The 20,834-nt window shown below is 36.0% G+C and overlaps 1 protein-coding gene across 1 annotated transcript in view; it reads left to right on the top strand.

Annotated features, from left to right (window-relative positions):
• The window catches only part of LAMA2 (laminin subunit alpha 2), an 804,877-nt gene that overhangs the window by 203,712 nt on the left and 580,331 nt on the right, over positions 1-20,834 (top strand). Inside the window, 1 exon segment of the mRNA XM_044002871.1 lies at positions 15,191-15,361. Within this exon segment, the coding sequence (XP_043858806.1) occupies positions 15,191-15,361 (171 nt within the window).

A 20,834-nucleotide genomic window follows, 5' to 3' on the forward strand; every position in this document is an offset into this window, starting at 1 on the left:
TCACTTTCCTCTTATGTGAAATGAAGGGGTTGGACTAGATGACCTCTAAGATCTCTTTTATCATTAGATATGTTATTCTGTGCCATAATTTAATACGTGATATTACCAAATCTCTGAGAGAGTAGAGGTTTATTATCCAATTTTTATTTAAGAAACAATGAATGTAAAGTGCTTTAATGGACCAGTTTTATTTTACTAGTTTAGATTTTAATTGTAATTTAAACTAGGGTCTACCTTTACTAACTAGTTGTTTGACTTTGAATAATTCATTTAATGTCTCTGAGTCTTACTTAGTTTCAACATCTGCAGAATGAGGATGTTTGATTAAGGACTCTTTAGAGGCATCTTCCATTACTTTCTTTCTTTCTTTTTTTCTTTTCTTTTTTCTTTTGCAGGGCAATGAGGGTTAAGTGACTTGACCAGGATCACACAGCTAGTAAGTGTCAAGTGTCTAAGGCTAGATTTTAACTCAGGTCCTCCTGAATCCAGGGCCAGTGCTTTATCTACTGTGCCACCTAATTGACCCTGGTATCTTCCATTTCTAAAATGACATGATCATATTGTGTAATATGTTTCTAGTTACATTCATCCATCATTATTAGATTACATTAAGTCTATCCCATTCGCCCAGGATAGGTTGCAAAATCCTTGAGAACAAGAACTGTTTAACTTTTGTCTTTGTATTTCTAGCTCTTATCACAATTCTTAGCACATGGTAGATACTTAATAAATGCATATTGATTGAACATCTTTCCCTGAGTTGACAGTTTCACAGTTATTGTTGTTATTTTCATTAAACATTTGTTATATACTGCAAGTATCTGTGATCTCATTAATGTAGATATTCCTTCTGACATATTTATCCTGTAAATTTATCAGAGCAGGTTTCCTCCAAATAGTGAGGGATCCCCTTAGCTTTCTCTTGATATTGATTGATTACCAGAAGCATATAGGCTATATATTGGTTCCTCTTAGCCTCAAAAGTCCATCTTTTCTCTCGTATATTTCTCTGATTACACCCTTTATTCTGTTTTGCCATAATTCATTTGTAATTTGTTGTATACATATACCATTTCCTTTTTCATTATTCTCTCAATGAAAGTCATTTTCATTTCTTTGAATGTTATATCATTTCATGTCTCAAAGCTATATAATACCACTAGAATAATATTAGCATCATAAAGATGGAACTTTTGGCAAGGGAAGATTCAGAAAAAAAACCTTTGCAAACAATCTGGAAACAAGTTGATAGTATTGTAGAGGAGTATATTAGAAAGGAACAAGCAATGCTTTTCAATGTGCTATTTCAGTGCTAGACTACATCTCTTTTGTTCTGCCACATAACTGACTAAAAGATATAGAGACTGCAAAATCCAACTGTATTTACTATTTTATTTTTTAAAAGCACGTGATTCATTAGAGAAAAATATTGCCATGAGTGTTAGCCCCAATAATGTTTGCCATTCATTTATCAACACAAGATTCTTTAAAAGATAAAGATATAGGGGGGCAGCTAGGTGGCACAGTGGATAAAGCACCAGCTCTGGATTCAGAAGGACCTGAGTTCAAATCCAACTTCAGACACTTGACACTAGCTGTGTGACCCTGGGCAAGTGACTTAACCCTCATTGCCCCACCCCCCAAAATATAGATATAGATGATGAGATTCTCCAGATGAAAAATAATGGAATAAACATTTATAGCACCCACTATATGCCAGGAACCTTACTAAGTATTTTATAAATATATCATTTGATCCTCACAACAACCCTGGAATGGAAGTACTATTATTATTGTTAGCATTTTACAGCTGGGGAACCTAAAGCAAATAGAAGTTAAGTGATATCCAGGATTACATAGCTAGTAAGGATATGAGACTAGATTTTAACTCAGTTCTTTCTGATTCCAGATCCAGAACTCTAAACACCGCATAACCAATTTGCATCTGTATTTGCAGATGACATGTTGATTAGAACACCTAACCCCTGAACAGTACAGATGATCTAGATGAGATGTATAACCAATGAAAAACTTTTGATCTAACCATCCACCTAGGAAAAACTAAGTGGATGAAGAATGCCTATAACTTACACTATGATATATAATCATAATAATAACCTATAGAAACTCATAAATATACTTACTGTACATGGAAATCTGGCCCACTGGTCTATTCTTCAATTCTGGGCCCAACTGAATGTTTATTTTCTGTGTCTTGCATATAAATATATACACACAGAAACACAGAAACATATATGAAGACGGGAGGAACTTGCCTTTTCAATTTTTTTTTTTTTGCAGGGCAGTGGGGGTTAAGTGACTTGCCCAGGGTCACACAGCTAGTAAGTGTCAAGTGTCTGAGGCCAAATTTGAACTCAGGTCTTTGTGAATCCAGGGCCAGTCCTTTATCTACTGCGCCACCTAGCTGCCCCTTTTAATGGAGAAGACATTATATGCTTAAGTATGTACAGGGAAGAGAGTAGATGGCTGGTTATTTTAGAGGAAAAGGCCTTAAAAGATGAGAGAGCTAGAGAATGCTTCCTGCAGAAGGTGGCATTTGAGCTAAGTCTTGAATGAAACCAGGAATGCTAAGAGTCAGATGAGAGGAGAGATTCTTCATATTCTAGGAAGAGGGAATAGGCAATATAAAGGCATAGAGAAAGGAGATCCATCTAAATGTGACGAATAGCAGGTAGACAGTATGACTGAACTATAGATTGTGTGTAGGGGAGTAATACATGGCAAAGATAGAAATATAGGTAAGGGTTGGGTTTTATGAGTATGCTAGGATTTATGGGTATGGGAAATGTTATAGTTTTAAATGCTAAACAATGTTTATATTTGATTCAGGAGAAAAGAGGACGCCAGTTTATTAGTAGAAGAGTAAAATAGTTAGGTTTAAACTTTAGGAAAATCACCTTTGTTGGGTAAGTGCAATGTGTGGATTGAAGTAAGGATAGACTTACAGCAGGCAGACCAATTAGGAGCCTCTTGCAATATTTCATGAAAGAAGATAAGGACCTCAACTAGGGTGGTAACTATGTGAATGATGGGAAGGGAACATATCTGGCAGATATTATAGAGAAGATATCAAATTTGGCAGCTAGGAGTAAGGAGTCAAGGAAGACACTGAAGTTGTAAGTCTGGATGACTGAAGAAATGACGATATCCTCAATAGTAATAGGGAAATTGAGATTGCAGCTGCTCTAGGGGGAACAGTACTGAGTTCTGTTTTGGACATGGGGAGTTTGAGATGCCTATGATGCATCTAATTTGAAATGTCCAAGAAGTAGGTGGAGTTATATTACTGAAGCACAGTAGAGAGAAGAGAGCTAGTTCTGTGAGTCATCTGGATAGAGATAATCACTGAATCATTAGAACTGATAAAATCATGGAGTGAAGAGCTATAGAAAGAGAGGAAAAGACCCTCAGAAAGGAAAACCAATACAGATGTCATAAATGCCTGAAGAGAAGAGTATCTGGGAAATTGTTCAACAGTACCAAATGTTTTAGAGAGGGTAGTAATAGGAAATCACCACCACCACAAGCACCCACAACCACAACCAACAAACCACAACCACAACAGCATTTTTCTGCCAAGCTTATTACACATTATTCCCATTTCCAAATTCTGTTACGCCCACTCAATTGCTGTTCCTTGAACTTGACATTTGATTTCTTGCCTCTGTACCTTTGCACAAGATATTTCATGGTGGCTCATCCTCCTTTCTTCTTCTTCTTCTTCTTCTTCTTCTTCTTCTTCTTCTTCTTCTTCTTCTTCTTCTCCTTCTCCTTCTCCTTCTCCTTCTCCTTCTCCTTCTCCTTCTCCTTCTCCTTCTCCTTCTCCTTCTCCTTCTCCTTCTCCTTCTCCTTCTCCTTCTCCTTCTCCTTCTCCTTCTCCTTCTCCTTCTCCTTCTCCTTCTCCTTCTCCTTCTCCTTCTCCTTCTCCTTCTCCTTCTCCTTCTCCTTCTCCTTCTCCTCCTCCTCCTCCTTCTCCTCCTCCTCCTCCTCCTCCTCCTCCTCCTCCTCCTCCTCCTCCTCCTCCTCCTCCTCCTCCTCCTCCTCCTCCTCCTCCTCCTCCTCCTCCTCCCTTCTTCCTTCCCCTTCTTCCTTCCCCTTCTTCCTTCTTCTTCCTTCTTCTTCTTCGCAATGGGGGTGAAGTGACTTGCCCAGGATCACACAGCTAGTAAGCACCAAGTGTCTGAGGCCAGATTTGAACTCAGGTACTCCTGAATCCAGGGCCGGTGCTTTATCCACTTAACCACCTAGCTGCCCCCATCCTCCCATCTTCTTATCCATGGAATATGCTCTCTCCTTAAGTCATCTTCTTAAAATCCCTTTTTTTTTTCAAGGTTCAACTCATGTGTCATCTACTATGGGAAAATTTTCCTCATCCCCTTAGCTGTTAGTTCTCTCACCCTCACCCTCAGAATATAATAGATGTACTTATTTACACATCATATCATCCCCAAACACTACCCCATTAGAATATAGCCTTTGGAGCAGGTTCTGTTTTTCATTTTTTATATGTATCAAGTGCCAAAGTGCTTTGCACATGAACAGTGCATAATAAATGATTGTTGGATTGGATTGAATTTAATATGTCATTTAGCTACCTAAACTTTACGAAAATTTGATTTCAAAATTAAATAAGTACTGGCTCTGCTTGGATTGACATTATTTGGAGGGTAAATGTATCTAGTGCTTAGAATTTTCATAAACTTGAATGGAGGTTTAAATCATTCATTTGAAATTCACCCAGACCAATGACAATTCTCATAGCTACATATATGTGAAACTCAATTTTTATAATAAGCATATTCTTGAAATTGATCTTTAAATTGAAGTGCATTTAAAATGCTCTAGAGAGTGCACTACTTTAAAGAATCTGAAGGTGAATCATTTTGCAAAGTGACTAGTCATTTAACTTATTTTGTAAATTTGTATCTTTATTTGTCAGCCTTTCTTGAAGAACTATATCATATTCATAGAATAATTAGTAATAAAGAAAGTTATGCCTCACGTGTTATAAACTCATAATAAAAATCATTAAACTAAATTATGCATGTAACAAAATACATAAACATATACTAAAAAGTATATAAGCACACGTGTGTGCATATACTTTTAAAATACATTACAGACAGATTTAGTCCCTGGCCAAGTAAAGAAAATATTTAAATCAATTAAATGGACCCCAAACATTATTTTTTAAAATTAAAAATACAGCTTATCTTTAAAGCCTAGTTTTACATATAAAAGCAGTTTTTTAAACCTGGCCTCTCCAAACTGACCCTCATTTGGAACAAAGACAAACAATTAAGCAAAACATCTGTTACAGATGTTAAAGCAAAACATCTGTTACATATATCTGACAACATATGCATTACTTTATTTTAGTATTGTCCTGACACTTTGGCATGAGGCAAAAGCTATGATTTATTTTATGACCATTGTAGGTAATATACAGTAAAGTATGTGATTTAGAGTTTAACTTATGGAAAATATTTGTAGGATATCTGTTATGGAGTTCAACTTTGTTTTAGTGATTTTTTTCATTTATCTTGTTAGTCACTGTGCATGTTGTTTTCTTGTTTTTTAAATTCATTCTGTATCAGTTCATAGAAATCTTTCCACATTTTAATGAATGCTTCAGATTTGTCATTTCTTACTACACAATACTATAGCATTTCATCCGTATATTATAGATTTTTAGCCATGCCCTAATTGATGAGAATATAATTTGTTTCCATTTCATTGCTACTAAAATGAACATTGCATTTTTTTCATTATTTCTCTTGATTTCAGACCTTTGGTTCTTCTAAATGAAGTCAATTATTTTGTCAAGTTCTAATAGCATCCCGTTGATAATTTGATTTGTGATGCTAAACCTGAGTATTAATTTAGGTAATATTCTAATTTTTATTATGTTAGAACAGGCTATGAACTAAGAATGACTATCTCAATTACTTGTGTTTCCCTTTATATCTTTAAGACTATTTGGTAGTTAAATTTATATTCAGTTTGCATATGTGATTGTAAGTAAACATAGATATTTTATGTATTTCTATTTACATTGAATTAAATTCCTCTTGTCCTTTTCCCTATGTTTGGGTAGTGTTGTATAGAAATCCTCATGCTTTTGAGGTTTGGTTTTTGGATTTTTAAAAATCTTATGTATTATATCATTTGTTAAAATCTACTTGCAAATCAACCTGGATCAACACAGGTATTATAGCAATACAGGTATCAGGTTACCTCTTCTTTGAGCTAGGGAGATGTGACAAAGTAACAAACCAAACCTACTGAATGTACAGGATATAACTACTGGATGATTAGGGTTGGTATTGGGTAGACAAATCCCTTCATATATATATATATATATATATATATATATATATATATATATATATATATATATATATATATATATATGGACCTGAGAAACCCATACATTCATATGGTTTCTTTGATAACTTTAAAATAGAGGGGTTTAAAATGAAAATAGTTTTCAATTGGGCTGTTTAAGAGATGTGGACTCTCATGATTTTAAATAGTTACCAATGTAAATTCTGAATGTATCTGGTCATTAGAAAATAATTTCACCTATTTGCAAATTAACCATAACAAATCCACAAACATAGCTTATATGTAAAGTGGGTACTTAGCAATTGTTTGTTGAATTGAATTCCAAGGCACTCAAACCATGTTATTGAGTGGGCAAATGTAATGCCTTTTATACTCTGATTTAATGGCTAGAGGAGTAAAGACACAGATCAGTGGAGTAATTTTTCTAAACACACAGAGTTGGTCACAGAGTTTGTATTTCTAAGCATGAGTTAACTACCTTATCAATTTACTTTTATAATCATCTAGCTTCTTCCTTGGTTATGAAATTTTCCATGCCCCTGAGAGAGTTACATAAGTTATACTAAACTATATAACAAGAGATGGCAAAACAAAGGAAAAAACACTCAGTCCTTGGAATGAGAAAAGAGTAAGTCCATGCCACTAAAGGTCTTTACATTAAACTTCTCAAATGTCCTGAGTTTGGTAGACAACAAGAGCACAGTAAGGAGGAGCAAGAAAGGAAAAGATTAATTCACAATCATAAACATGAATTTAAATGAGCTGTCCAAGAAATTTGCAAAAATAATCAGTTCTTGACTAGGATGCAAATTTCAGAAATCATGTAAAAGGAAGAGCAGGGCTGCAAAGGAAGGCAAATAGGAGGCCCTGAAGAGGGGGAAAAAAAGTTGTTTTGTGATTAGGGGATAATTTATTTTATATCTGCGTATAAACCAAGGCTTTTATATAAAGGCTCCTTGAATAAAGACAAACATTTTTACTCATCATATAAATAGAAATGCACATTGCTGGAAACACTTCACGGGGTTTCTAGATATTTTTTTCATTTTTCATTCAGAAACAGAGTAATATCTGTATTAAATTTGCTAATCCATCAACAATAAAAATTATATAATGATTCATATAATAATAGTTACTTTATTCTGCTGCCTACAAAACCTGGTATTTGGTCAAATAGCATGAACTAAGACTATCAAACCTCTGGAAGAAAAACACCCTTCCTCCATTCACCTCAACCCAAATATGTATACACTATATTTGTAAGCAAGGCAAACTGAGTTCTAAGGGTATTAGTGCATATGAAAAAGGTAAGCCTGAGACTGTAATGCAGAGCCATAGTTTGGAAAGGGAAGCACATTTGTCACTTGAAGAACTACGGAGATTATCCTTCTGTTATTCATATCACTAGAAGGGATCACTTCCTAGAATGGTGTGTGCTATAAAGAGGAAGTTAGAAGTGATTGGCATAGTTCTGACTCACAAAGATGATTTAAAAATCAGGAAATGTTAACATGGTTTGTGACCCTCAAATCTACAAAGGGTTCTTATACGGAAGATGAAAACCTGTCTGTGAACCTCAGTTAGGAAGCAAAAAATAAGTATACTAAAAGTATTTCATTTATGATTTCCATTAAAATATTTTATTAAGTGATTATTTTAAAATATATTTTCTAATAATAATAACTAACACTTATATAGTGCATATGATATGCCAGATGCTGTGCTAAATGCTTTACAATTGTTTCATTTGATTCTCACAATAACTCTGTGAGGTGAGTACCATTATTACTCCCATTTTACAAATGAAGAAAGTGAAGCAAATAGAGCTTAAGGGACTTGTCCAGGGTCATACAACTAGTAAGTGTCTGAGGCCAGACTTGAACTTGGGTCTTTCTGACTCCAGCCTCCAAGTGGAGCATTCAAATGTTATTGAATCTCATTTTGTATCATGTATCCTTTGATGATTCTCAGTAACAGTATTAATTAGGCACTATTAAAATCTGTGAGTGGAAGAGAGATTAGATGCATTCTACATTGCTCCAGAGGATAGAATGAGGCTCAAATAAAATTATTTACAGTAATAATTTGCTTTTTATTGGGCCAAATATAGAATTTTAGGCTTTTGTGGTCTATTTCAAAAAGTAGTCCAGATTGTGTGAGATATAATGTATAGGAAGAGTGATAAATAAGGCTGGATTAGTTGGTTGAACTTAATGTAGAAGACTTTAGCTGTCAAACATAATGAGTTTGGATTTTATTCAGTAGTTAATGGAGTATCATGGAAGGTTTTTGACCCCGTAAGTGATAAAATCTGTATTGGACGGAAAATTTTTCTGGTTCCTGTTTATAGGAGAGACTTAAGAGGAAAGGACTTGAGAAGGGGGAAACAGGAGGCTTTTACAGATGTCTAGGCACAAGGGGGAAGGGACATGATTTAGAGGGATGAAAGCAGAAATGGAAAGTAAGACACATATATAATGCAGGAAAAATTGGAAAAATGTGTTGGATGTGAGAGGCAAGGGTGATACCTAGAATTTGTACATGCATTATGAGGGGCATGTTGATACTGTTAACAGAAACAGTAAATTCAGTAATAGAAACTGGTTTGGAGAGATGAGGAGTTCTGTTTTAGTAGTTTTGAAATTCAGACATAGTCAAGACGTTTAATGAGTCTATAAAGCAACCAGAAATGTGGGATTAGAACTCATGGTGGTTACAGCTGGTGATATCATTTGGAAAATTATCTATATGGAAATTGTGGGCAATGAAATGGACCAGATCCCTAAATCAAACTAACTTATCATTGATGGATAAAACTCCAACCCTGTAATATATGGTAGGAATCCTTTCTACATCACAAATTGTCATCTACCCTCTGTTTGCACCCATTTACTGGTGAAAACGATTACCCTGACAATTACTGTCTGACCTTGGGCAAACTTTGTTTCTGTGCCTAATCACTTGTGTGACCTTGGACAAGATTTCTGGGCCTAATCATCTATAAAATGAAGGGGTTGACTACTCAGATATCTTTTAACTCAAGGTTGATATTCTTCTCAACCCAGGTCTTCAAGATTTCAGGACAAACACTCTATCCACTAGACCCTTCTGTCTTTTTAATTAGTAGTGATTGACTGGAAGCTATTTGACCAAACTACTTAAAGGCACACTTGATTTCAAGTCAAGTCAATGAGCATAAGACTTTCCTATGTGCCAGGCAGTGTGCTAAGTGCTTCCAGCCACTGGGAGATAGGCTTTTTTCTCTTTTACTCTTAGTGTTTAAAGGAAAACATTTATAGAAAACTGCATAACTGACAACAAGCCTAGGGTTGTTCTCAGAGGAACTCTAACATGTTTTGCTGATCCCCTGCTCTTTCTTGATCTGTACTGAGGCAGCAGGGGAGTGGATGTGACAAGATAGCTTCTCTTTGAAGCACGGATACTCATCAGCCATCACAATGTTGCTTTAATGAAACATCAAATAATACTGTTACTTCTATTTGTATTGATAATCTTTGAAGAGTCAAACTGTTGCAGTTCAGCTTTTGGCACAGAAAACTTGATACACTTTAATTAGATGAATGAATTCACAAATGACAATATAATCCTTACACATGTCCATAAAGAGAATATTTTAGAATGTGTTAATTTTTGAAACCAGTTTGGAGTAATTTAAGAAAGAACACAGGAAAATAAAAATGCATATACTATGATGTTTGTCTTCACTCCCAATAGCCAGATTAAAAGGGAAAAAATCATTTAATTATCCAGATGTTCTGTCTTTGTGATGTTAGACATCCTGGTATTTATCTTGAGGCTACATCTGGATGATTGCTTTTTTAAAAACTTTTATTACAATGTATTCACATAATGTAGACCCCAGACTCACTCTGGTGATACCTCTTCCTAAGTCACACCTTCATTAAAAATGGAATCTTTTCCTCCTTTTTGTGCACCAAGAACTATATTTTTCCCCTTTTTTCTTCTCCCAGGTTTTGCTTCTTTCAACAAGAGCATCTGACTAAAATTTGTTTAGTTTAGATACTGTAGTGGAAGCAGAGTGTCAATCTTAATGTTATGGTTAAGTGATTGCTGGCTTTTATGTTATTAACATTACATGGCCTCCAATTGAATAACAAGGCTGTAAGTCAATAATGTATAGAAAGGCTGGTCTGCTGCTTGCACTTCATTTGTATTTGCAGTGTTCACACTCTCTTAAACAAGTAGCCTATATGGTAGATGGCAATAAATATTGCCTACTGCTTTGGAATGGAAATATAACAGTCACAGGCTTATGGATTTTAAAACATAATGAAAATGGTCTGTGATCCATAATATGACATCCTGCCAATTCAGTAGAATTCCAGATATTGATTGACTACAAATTGCATGAGTTAGTAACTAATTGGGGACCTTGCTGGCTAATATGCTTTACATGGCTTTAAAGTGAACAGTAAAGTCACTGACAGTGTCAGCAGAGAAGTCTTTCACGATAATTAAGTATTATATAGGCCAATTATAGGGATGGGTGAAAGAAGAGGTATAGGAGTGATGCAATGGGAGAGATCTGTTACTCAATTACTGTATGAACTTGGTTAAAATCTGGGAGAGGCAACTGCAGAATCAAATTCTTCCTCTTACACATATTAGCTATGTGACCCCGAGCAAGTCATTTAAGTTCTCCAAACTTCAATTTCTTCATCAGTAAAATCGGGTGGTGGTGGTGGTGGTGATGGCAGTGGTGATAATAACTACATTATCCACCTCTTAATTGGTGAATCTAAAATAATATATGTAAAACACTGTAACACAAAAAACATTATAAAATTGCCAGCCACTATTATATAGTGTTTGGAGTAAGACCAGAAACCTCAATCAAGATTAAGGATGGAGGGATGATAACTAGGAGTTAAATTCCTTATCAATAACAGTATTGGTTGATAGGAATTGCTTAAGAATAATTTTAGGGGGGCAGCTAGGTAGTACAGTGGATAAAGCACTGGCCCTAGATTGAGGAGGACCTGAGTTCAAATCTAGCCTCAGACACTTGACACTTACTAGCTGTGTGACCCTGGGCAAGTCACTTAACCCTCATTGCACCGCAAAAAGAAAAAAAAAGAAAAAAAAGAAAAGGGGAATAAAAAGGAAAAAAATATTGATACTATACAATGATGGTGTCAAACTCAAATGCAAATGAGAACCACTAAAGTATATGTCAGGATTCCTACAGGCCACATATTGATTTGGAAAACTAAATATTAGTATTATATATGTTTTATTTAATTTTATTTATTTTGTTAAATATTTCTTAATTGGATTTTAATCTTGCGTGGGCCAAGCTTGGCAGTATTGTGGGTCATGTTTAGCATCTCTCTTATACAAGTCCTAATTGTATTTTTTCCTATCTATTTTTTTTTCCTCACTAGTGGGGAAACTAAAAATAATTCATGGATTTTTCAGTCATTAGTATGTAAATCATTTAATATTTGCTAAATCGCCTCTTTTTAGTCCCTTAGATGGAAATCTACCTTTTTCAAAATGTGTCTCAAATCCAAAGCTCTTGATCCTGTTCTTGACTGCTATACAACCTGGGGAATTGACTGACTGGCCTGCAGGAGAGTTGCTATCTTTAATGTACTAAGCAAAACTGTGAATTAAGTGTTGTTGTTGTTGTTGTTGTTTTTAATTTTGATACTCTGCTAATACTTTTCTTAATTACTTCTCGGCCATCAACCTTCCTCTTCCCCCAGGTGCCTAATATCCTAAAATTCTGAATCTCTAAAGTTTCTTTCTTTATTATCTTATATAGGCCTATTTTTCTCTGAAATAGGCATTCTTCCAAAATTCTTCCTCTATTCTTACGCACCCTTTCCACCAATCAAAATCCAATTGATTGGCCTTGGAATACAGTCTGAGTAAAATAATTCACATCAAGGTATTATCAGTTGATGGGATATTTGTTTTGTTTTGTTTTTTTAGTGAGGCAATTGGGGTTAAGTGACTTGCCCAGGGTCACACAGCTAGTAAGTGTTAAGTGTCTGAGGCCAGATTTGAACTCAGGTACTCCTGACTCCAGGTCTGATGCTCTATCCACTGCACCACCTAGCTGCCCCAGTTGATGGGATATTTGTAATTGTAAAACGGAGCTCATTTAAACAAATGAATCTTGTTGAAAGGTATATGGAAGATATTTTTTGTCAGGGGAACTTTGAATATCAACCCTACCTTTCTTTGTCATGCCAGAAAAAGCAGGTTAACAGGATATTTCTGAAAACTCTGGTTTATGGTTTTCGGTGTAGGGTAGATTGTGGATAAATATTTAAATGACAAAAACAAACATAAAGTTATCTAACAATAATAAAAAATGTTAAAAGAACATGAGGAAGGCCTCTAGCCTTGGCTTTATCACCCATGAAGAATTTATGAGACAATATGAATAAAATTCACAAGATGATGTTGACAGAATGCAAATGTAGAGGTAAAACCCCTAGCATTAGATGTGAAGATAATGCTACTTAGAGCTAGACCATATTTGAAGCCCACAGATGTGGAGGTCACATAGGTAGTAAATAGCAGAACTGAGATTCAAACACAGGTCCTCCATATCTCTATCTAACCACACCCTGCCTCTGCTGGTATTTTACTACATTTCAGTCAATACTCTCCAGAATTTCTATATGGTAACCACATATTTAGGTAATCCTTAGGGCAGAACTATGCTAGGCAATGTGGGGAAGGGGGTAAATTCCTATAACTTCACTACAATGAATGATCCCTTCCCTTAAGGTACTTACTACAAAGTGTATGTGGGGGGAGGTGCTGGGGTGGTGGAATTGAGAAAGGTTAAATGGCTATAGTTTAGAACCTGGGCTTCTTGATATGGTTTTAGTAACTTTGAATGAAAAAAAATCAGTGAATTTAGTTCCTATAGAAGAAATCATGGATTTGGAGCAAGGACAATTCCAAGTACTGTGTTTGGTGCTAAGAGTATGGTGACAAAAAATAAGCCTTTGAGAAGCTTGTTTTCTACTGGTAGAAAGTGGTTTTGAATCTAATCTCTGCTGTTTACAACTTTTGTAACTAGGAGCAGGTCATTTCTCCCTTTTGGGCCTTAGTTTTCTTATTTGTAAAATGAGGGAATTGGACTCTAAGATCCTCCCAGCTCTAGAATTTTATAATCCTAGTTTTTAAAATTAAGCATTTTTTCATTATTTTTAATGGAGACTTTTTGTCAAGGTCATCATGCTGTAACTCTTTTATTAGAAGTGTCTGGAATGCAGGTCATAATCATCAAATATTTTTTAAAAATTAATTTATTTGATTACCACAAAGTATGTAACTATTTTATGCAAAAGGTTGAGTTCTCTGTTCATAGCGGTTAATTCTGTAAAAGGGGTTAATTCTATAAAAGGCAAACTACTTGCTACCATAGAATTAATTAACCCTCCAAAACAGACACAAATATCAATTTTAATGGTGGGCTCCCTTTTATCTCATTTTACCTGATTTGTACTCTGTGTAAATTTTCTCCCATAGTATGAGGATTTTATGATGCCTAGGTGAATTCAACAGCCATATCACCATAGTAGATGCCTCTATAGCATGATATAGCTTCTATTGAATTTAAAGAGATAAAAAATTCGTCTTAACTCAGTATGTCCATATATATTAATGATAGAAGAATAAAACAGTTATTGCATGCTTATTGTATGATAAATACTGTGATAATCACTGGGGATACAAATAGAAAAGCTGTCTCTGCTCTCAATAATTTTCCATTCTAATGGATGAGGAAGAATACTGGGGAGCAATGGTCAGGAGAGGCATTTTAGTTCAGAAAATTATTGGGATGATGAATAGAACCATAAGGGAGCAGAGTGACATGCCCTATCAAGGAACAATGGCAAAGTTGATCCTATTATAGTTCATGGTTACAATATAAAGGGTTTTGGTGAGTTACGTTGTATGGTTTTGGCAAAGCAATGAACCACATGGAGGGGAGTAAAATGAAACATGGTTGCTGGTGTTTTTTTGAGATAATGTTCCTGGGAAAGAAAGGTAACAATCAGAATGCTAGGCACCAGGGCAAGAAAGTTCCTCAAGGTTGGATGTCGAACAGACTTTCAGAGAGTGAAGCATGAAGCATGTTTAATACTAATGTTATGCTTTGTTTCTGCTCAATTGTTAGTGTGTGAATGGCATAGTTCTCTATCATTGAAGGAAGGAAAGATATCCTCCTCCCCCATCCCCTGTAATTACCTCATTCCCTTTCCCCTTGAATCTAATAAAGGGGGCAGTGATTGTTGTAGCCTCAGTTATGTCAGATGAGAAGTAAGGAATGGGAATGTGACCATGGAAGCAAACTTAGTTATGATCTTGCAAACAAAGGATGAATACATGTGCCCAAAATGTTTCTATGTGATTCCAATAACCATCTAAAATGTTAGGTGTAAAAGAATTAGAATGGATTATGAAGTTACCTCTCAGAAGATGTAAAATCTTCTGTAAAGCACACAGGCAGCAGTCCTATTTTTAAAATGCATTAGATATGAATGATTTCCTCCAATTAAATTGTAAAAGTTAATACCCAAGAAGGTCTGAGATTTTGACTCTCAGATAACTTGAACACCTAGCAAACTTCTGCTGTGCTTTTGATAAGTGTGCTAAGCTGTGTTTTATTTAATTAGCATTGGCTTTGATGTAAAACTTAAATTAGGGCTTTTTGAAAATTCAGTTTCTTTTGCAAACATTTTCCACAGTCAAACAAAGCTGTGTTGGCCTTGTTTCTTGCCTAACCACTTCATTTATGTGTCCCCTGTAGGTTTATTTCCAGCTGTGCTGAATCTGGCCACAAATGCACTCATCACCACCAATGCTACATGTGGGGAACGAGGACCTGAAATGTACTGCAAGTTGGTAGAACATGTCCCTGGGCAGCCTGTGAGGAACCCACAGTGTCGGACTTGCAATCAGAACAGCAGCTTTCAATACCGTATGTGTTCGGATTTTGGCATTTGTTTTCAGACATTTATGTGGGATACTGTACCATTGGATGGGGGCTCTATAGAGTGATGTTGGAAGAGGGAGGTGGTATTGTAAAGACCTGAAAATATATAATATTTTAGAATACCCGGTTCTTGTTGTTGTCGAGTTCTTTTCAGTCGTGTCTGTCTGACTCTTCATACCCTATTTGGGGTTTTCTTGGTAAAGCTATAGAGTGGTTTGCCATTTCCTTCTCCAGATCATTTTACAGATGAGGAAACTGAGGCAAACAAGGTTAAGTGACTTGTCCAGGATCACACAGATAGTAAATGTTTGAGGGTAGATTTGAACTCAGAAAGTTGAGTTTTCCTGATTCCAGGCCCAGTACTCTATGCAATGTGCCACCTAGCTGCCCTCAAGTATACCAAAAACTGCCCCTTTGCTCGAGTATTTTGTTTTTAATCTCCTTTGGACCCAGACCTGTAACAGTCCTGGGACTTAACATGAGATACATTAGAGCTCTGGGCTAAGAGCTTCCTTGACACTCATTCCCAAGAAGTCAAGGTAACAGATATTTATCAGGTGTCTATTGTGAACCTAACTCTGTAGCTTTCAGTACAAGTAAAAGAAAGTCTCTGCCCCTGTATTCTCATCTGTAAAATGAGGTGGTTATACTAGAAGGCCTCTAACTTCCTATCTAGCTCTAAGTCTATAGTCCTGTGAAGGTATAATTACACAGAAAAGAAAAAAATAGTTAAGCCACTAGAAAAAGCATGACATGACCAAGTACTAATTTGGGGAGGGGGCACAATAAAATAACTTCAGGAACTCAAGGAAAAGAGAGATCTATGAGAAAGGAACTAGGTGGGAAAGATGTTATGGAACTAAGCTGGAATGGGGTGGGGTAGAATGGGTAGAAACTCAATCAGAAAGGGAGAATATATTCTCTTCAGATGAAATGGCATGATCAGCACAGGAGGGAGACAGAGAGCTGGGGATGAGAGGAGTATCTATGTTGGACCAAGATGGGACAATGGGGAGATGAACTTAACCAAAGCATAGGGTTCATTTGCACTATTCTATACTCAGGATGATTACCATCATCACCATAGCTAATGTTTTACCTATGTTGTCTCATTTGATCCTTAAAACAATTATGCAAGGAAGGTATTGTTATTCGCCCATTTTACCAATGAAGAAACTGAGGCATAAAATCATCAAGTGCTTTGCCTGGGGTCAGACAGTAAGTGTCTGAGTCAGAATTTGAATTTAGGTCTTCATGAGCCCAAATCCAGTGGGATCCATTAATCCCACCTTGAGAGTTTCAAAGGTCTCAGGCATCATCTAATCCAGAGATGTCAAACTCCCTATAGGCCCTATATGCCCTGCAAAATTGCAAGTTGTACATAATAGATTTGCAGTTTCATGTGCAATTTTCTATGTTATGGAAATGCTTGTTTTATTTCTTAAGTTCAGAATAAAATAAATAAGATTTTTAAAAATGCAATTGGGAAATTCTTAAATAAAAACATAGTACAATATAGATAAGGTTACTCTGTGGTTTTCTCAGGGAATATGTGGTCTGCAGGGATCCATTTCTATTTGACTTTGATATCACTGATATAGTTCAATGAAGAAACTGAGGCCAGGGGAGAATAAGTGGCTAGCCCTGGGCCCCACAGGAGGTAAATATCAGGGGCAGGGTTTGAAACTAGGTCCTCTGACTCCATATCCATTTTTCTTTCCTCTGTACCACATTGGCTTCTGAAAATGCTATTAAAAGGGGGTGAATCAGCATTCTTAGTCAAGATTTTCTGATGGAAATCTTCACTATTTAAAAATGCTTGTAAATACTTCATTTGTACTAGGCAGTCACCTAGTTTAGTGGATGAAGTACAAGACTTGGAGTCAGGAGTTCAGATTCTGCCCCTAACCCAAACAGTGTGATCCTGGACAAGTCTCTCAGCCTCCCCAAGTAATCATATAATTTGTCTCACAGAGTTGGCATGAAGATCAATTGAAATTACATATGTAAATTGCTTTACTAACCTTAAACTGCTAAACAATTGCTATTTTCATCATCATTATTATTTTGCATTTCCTGACCCTTGAAGAAAATCAGAGTTATGGACTGCTTTTTCCAAAGAGCAAATGTGCTTTTTATATCCATCTATATATTCATTTATTATGGTTGCCACAACTTGGATTTCTTTCTGTGTGATATATTTTTCAATGGGCAGCTAGATTTCCTTTCAAAGTTCTCCTCAGGTTCTACAGGACTTAATTCCTCCATCTCTCTCTTGTGGGTACCAATTTTTAATGGGGAGTGTTAGCTAAGCGGCTCGCTGCAATATTGGGGCAAGGAAGGAGACCGCATTTATTTTAACAAGAATGAACTTTAAAAAACCCCACACAAACAGGATCAGTAGGATCAAGGGAAAGGAAATAAAATGGGGAAAGGGAAATTATACAACCTGAAAAAATACCACCGCCCACGAATCAGCTGAGAATACACATCCCCACTCCTGTCGCCTTGGCCAATTCACCTCCCCGTTCCCAGAAAACCCCAGCAGCCCCCAACCAATTAGTTAGCTGCTCTGACAGTCACATGACTGCCCTCACTAGGCTTCCAATCATTATAATTTTGCCAGGCTCATGTAGGTGTCAGCGAGTGGTGATGGCATAAGGTGCCAGCGCCATGTTGAGGGCTACAAACAGTGAGTGGAGCACCATGCCATTTGCAGAGCCCCAGAGGCCAGTGCGCTCTGAGGGGTTTTTTTGTTTGTTTTTTTAATTCTTGCCAAGAGATGGGGGTCATAAAAATCTCAAATAACAATTAATTCTTTACACTCTAAATCTAAATCTGCCCTGCCCAAATAAAACAAAATAAAGATTCCATAAAAATACTTTATTGGGGCGGCTAGGTGGCACAGTGGATAAAGCACCAGCCCTGGATTCAGGAGGACCTGAGTTCAAATCTGGCCTCAGACACTTGACACTTACTAGCTGTGTGACCCTGGGCAAGTCACTTAACCCCTATTGCCCCGCAAAAAAAAATACTTTATTAACAAGTTCATTCTACTCATGAAATAAAAGTCCATATATTCAGTAATCTTCTAAGAGTAGGTAATTCCGTAATGTTTCCTCTCCAGATGAAAGTGTATTGGCTTTGTGACTCCAAATTAAAAGCCAACTGTTTGAAAGGCTTACTTCATCAACCATCCCCTTAGCCAGTCATAAAATGAGGTTGGCCCTTGGATTAACTTGCAAATCTCTCCCTGTTGAGCATGCTATACTTTTTTCATCTCCTTTTAAATAAGGGAAACATGCCAACAATTAATCAATGTTTTCAAATTAATTATGATTAAACTTCTGTAATGGGGATTATGGTTAATTGTTGATTCATCTCCCAGTCCTCCTGTTGGTGACTAATCCTCATATCAATTTGACCTGAGGTAGCAGATATCAAAATTTCCAATTAGACAGCTTCCATACCAATTACCTAGGAGTCCTGAATTTTCTTTACCAATGTGTGGTGTGTATTTATTTTTCTGCTACATATTAAAATCCACTGGTTATAAAGATGATGCAGGATTGTTTATGTCAGAGGATGTTTAAAGAATGATGTTCCTTCTGATATTTATTTTCTTTCTAGACTGATGCCAGCAATATCTCATTTATGGTACCAATTCCTAAATGTGCCAATTTTAACACCCACTTGTGCCACTGAGGACATTTTATTTGATATTTAGATATGCTTCTGGCATTTGCTGTTTCAAAGACTTGACACCTTTCTTCACTCCCACTTTCCACTAGAGCCAGTTCTAATTATTAAATATATTCAGCACTCTTAGTTTTCATTAATGAGATGGAATACATCATATTAGTGGATTGTTAATTTTATAAGACAGAATACAAAACAAAGTTTACCAAACTACTGAGCTGAATTAGGTAAGCACACAATTGAGAAAGGGGCAGCTAGATAGTGCAATAGATAGAGCTAAGTCTGAAGTCAGGAAGACCTGAGTTCAAATGTGACCTCAGATACTTACTGGTTGTGTGTCCCTGTGCAATTCATTTAAACCAGTCTGCCTCAGTTTCCTCATCTATAAAATGATCTGGAGACTGAAATGGCAAACTTTTCCAGTATCTTTGCCGAGAAAACCCCCAATGGAGTCAGAAATCTGACACAACTGAAATGACTGAACAATAACAACAATGGAGAAATAGAAATTTTGAGGTTTTAGAACATTTTCCAGAGAATCCAAAATGCCTTTAGTACTTCAAAGTCATAAATCTTAATATTTGATATTAAATATATATGTATTCATGTATATAGGCATATATTTATATGTGCCTATATGTATGTATATATGTAGGTAGATAGATAAACATAGCAACCTAAGTGAAATTGAAAATACCTAAACAGATGAAGGAGCTGTGATATTTGGCAGTGTGGGGAACACATCCCAAAAATGGTCTATGACTTGGTATATAAAATCCACAGAATTTAGTTTCCTGAAGCTCAGAGGTGTTCAATAACTTGCTCAAGATCCCAAAGTTAGTAAGTCAGAGGGGATATTTGAACCGAGCTTATGCTGATTGCAAAGGTATTTCTTTATTCATTATACCAGCCTGTCTCCATCAGTTTGTACAATTCCATATCATGTGAAAAAAAATTACAAATTAAGAAAACTATAAAGATACATTTTCCTTTTATTTCAGTGGGGCAATGAGGGTTAAGTGACTTGCCCAGGGTCATACACCTAATAAGTATCAAGTGTCTGAAGCTGGATTTGAACTCAGGTCCTCCTGAATCCAGGGCCGGTGCTTTATCCATTGCACCACCTGGCTGCCCCAAAGACACATTTTCTTTAGGTGGTGTGTTGATTCTGATCAGAGATTCTCTCTGATTCTTTTTTTGATAATCTCTTTTTATGGATCATTTTGATTTGTTTGTGGAATATTTTAACTTTATCCCTTATACATATTTAGAAAAAAGCACATTTTTACTGGTGTGTATGTCAGTTAAAATGGGATATAATTTTGGATCACTTGTCTTATTTTAATATCACACACTCATACAATATACATTCATGTAACTAAGATGGTAGTTAATATTATACATGATTATATTGTACATTCTCTTTTAAAGTTATTGTCAATTTGGGAATAAATAGCTACTATAATATAGACATTATTCAACTTAGAGCATTATATTTCTTTTATTATGGTTTTTGTTTTTGCTGGGCAATGAGGGTTAAGTGACCTACCCAGGGTCACACAGCTAGAAAGTGTCAAGTGTCTGAGGCTGGATTTGAACTCAGATTCTCTTGAATCCAGGCCCAGTGCTTTATCCACTTTGCTACCTACCTGCCCCGTGTGATATGTTTCAAAAGTTGATTTGTAAATTAGGTTTTTTTTTGTTTGGATCCTGGAATGTCTTTCCACATGGAATCCACATTATACCTGTTGACTAAATC

This window comes from Dromiciops gliroides, chromosome 4, assembly GCF_019393635.1.
Source record: "Dromiciops gliroides isolate mDroGli1 chromosome 4, mDroGli1.pri, whole genome shotgun sequence".
NCBI classification, from domain to species: domain Eukaryota; kingdom Metazoa; phylum Chordata; class Mammalia; order Microbiotheria; family Microbiotheriidae; genus Dromiciops; species Dromiciops gliroides.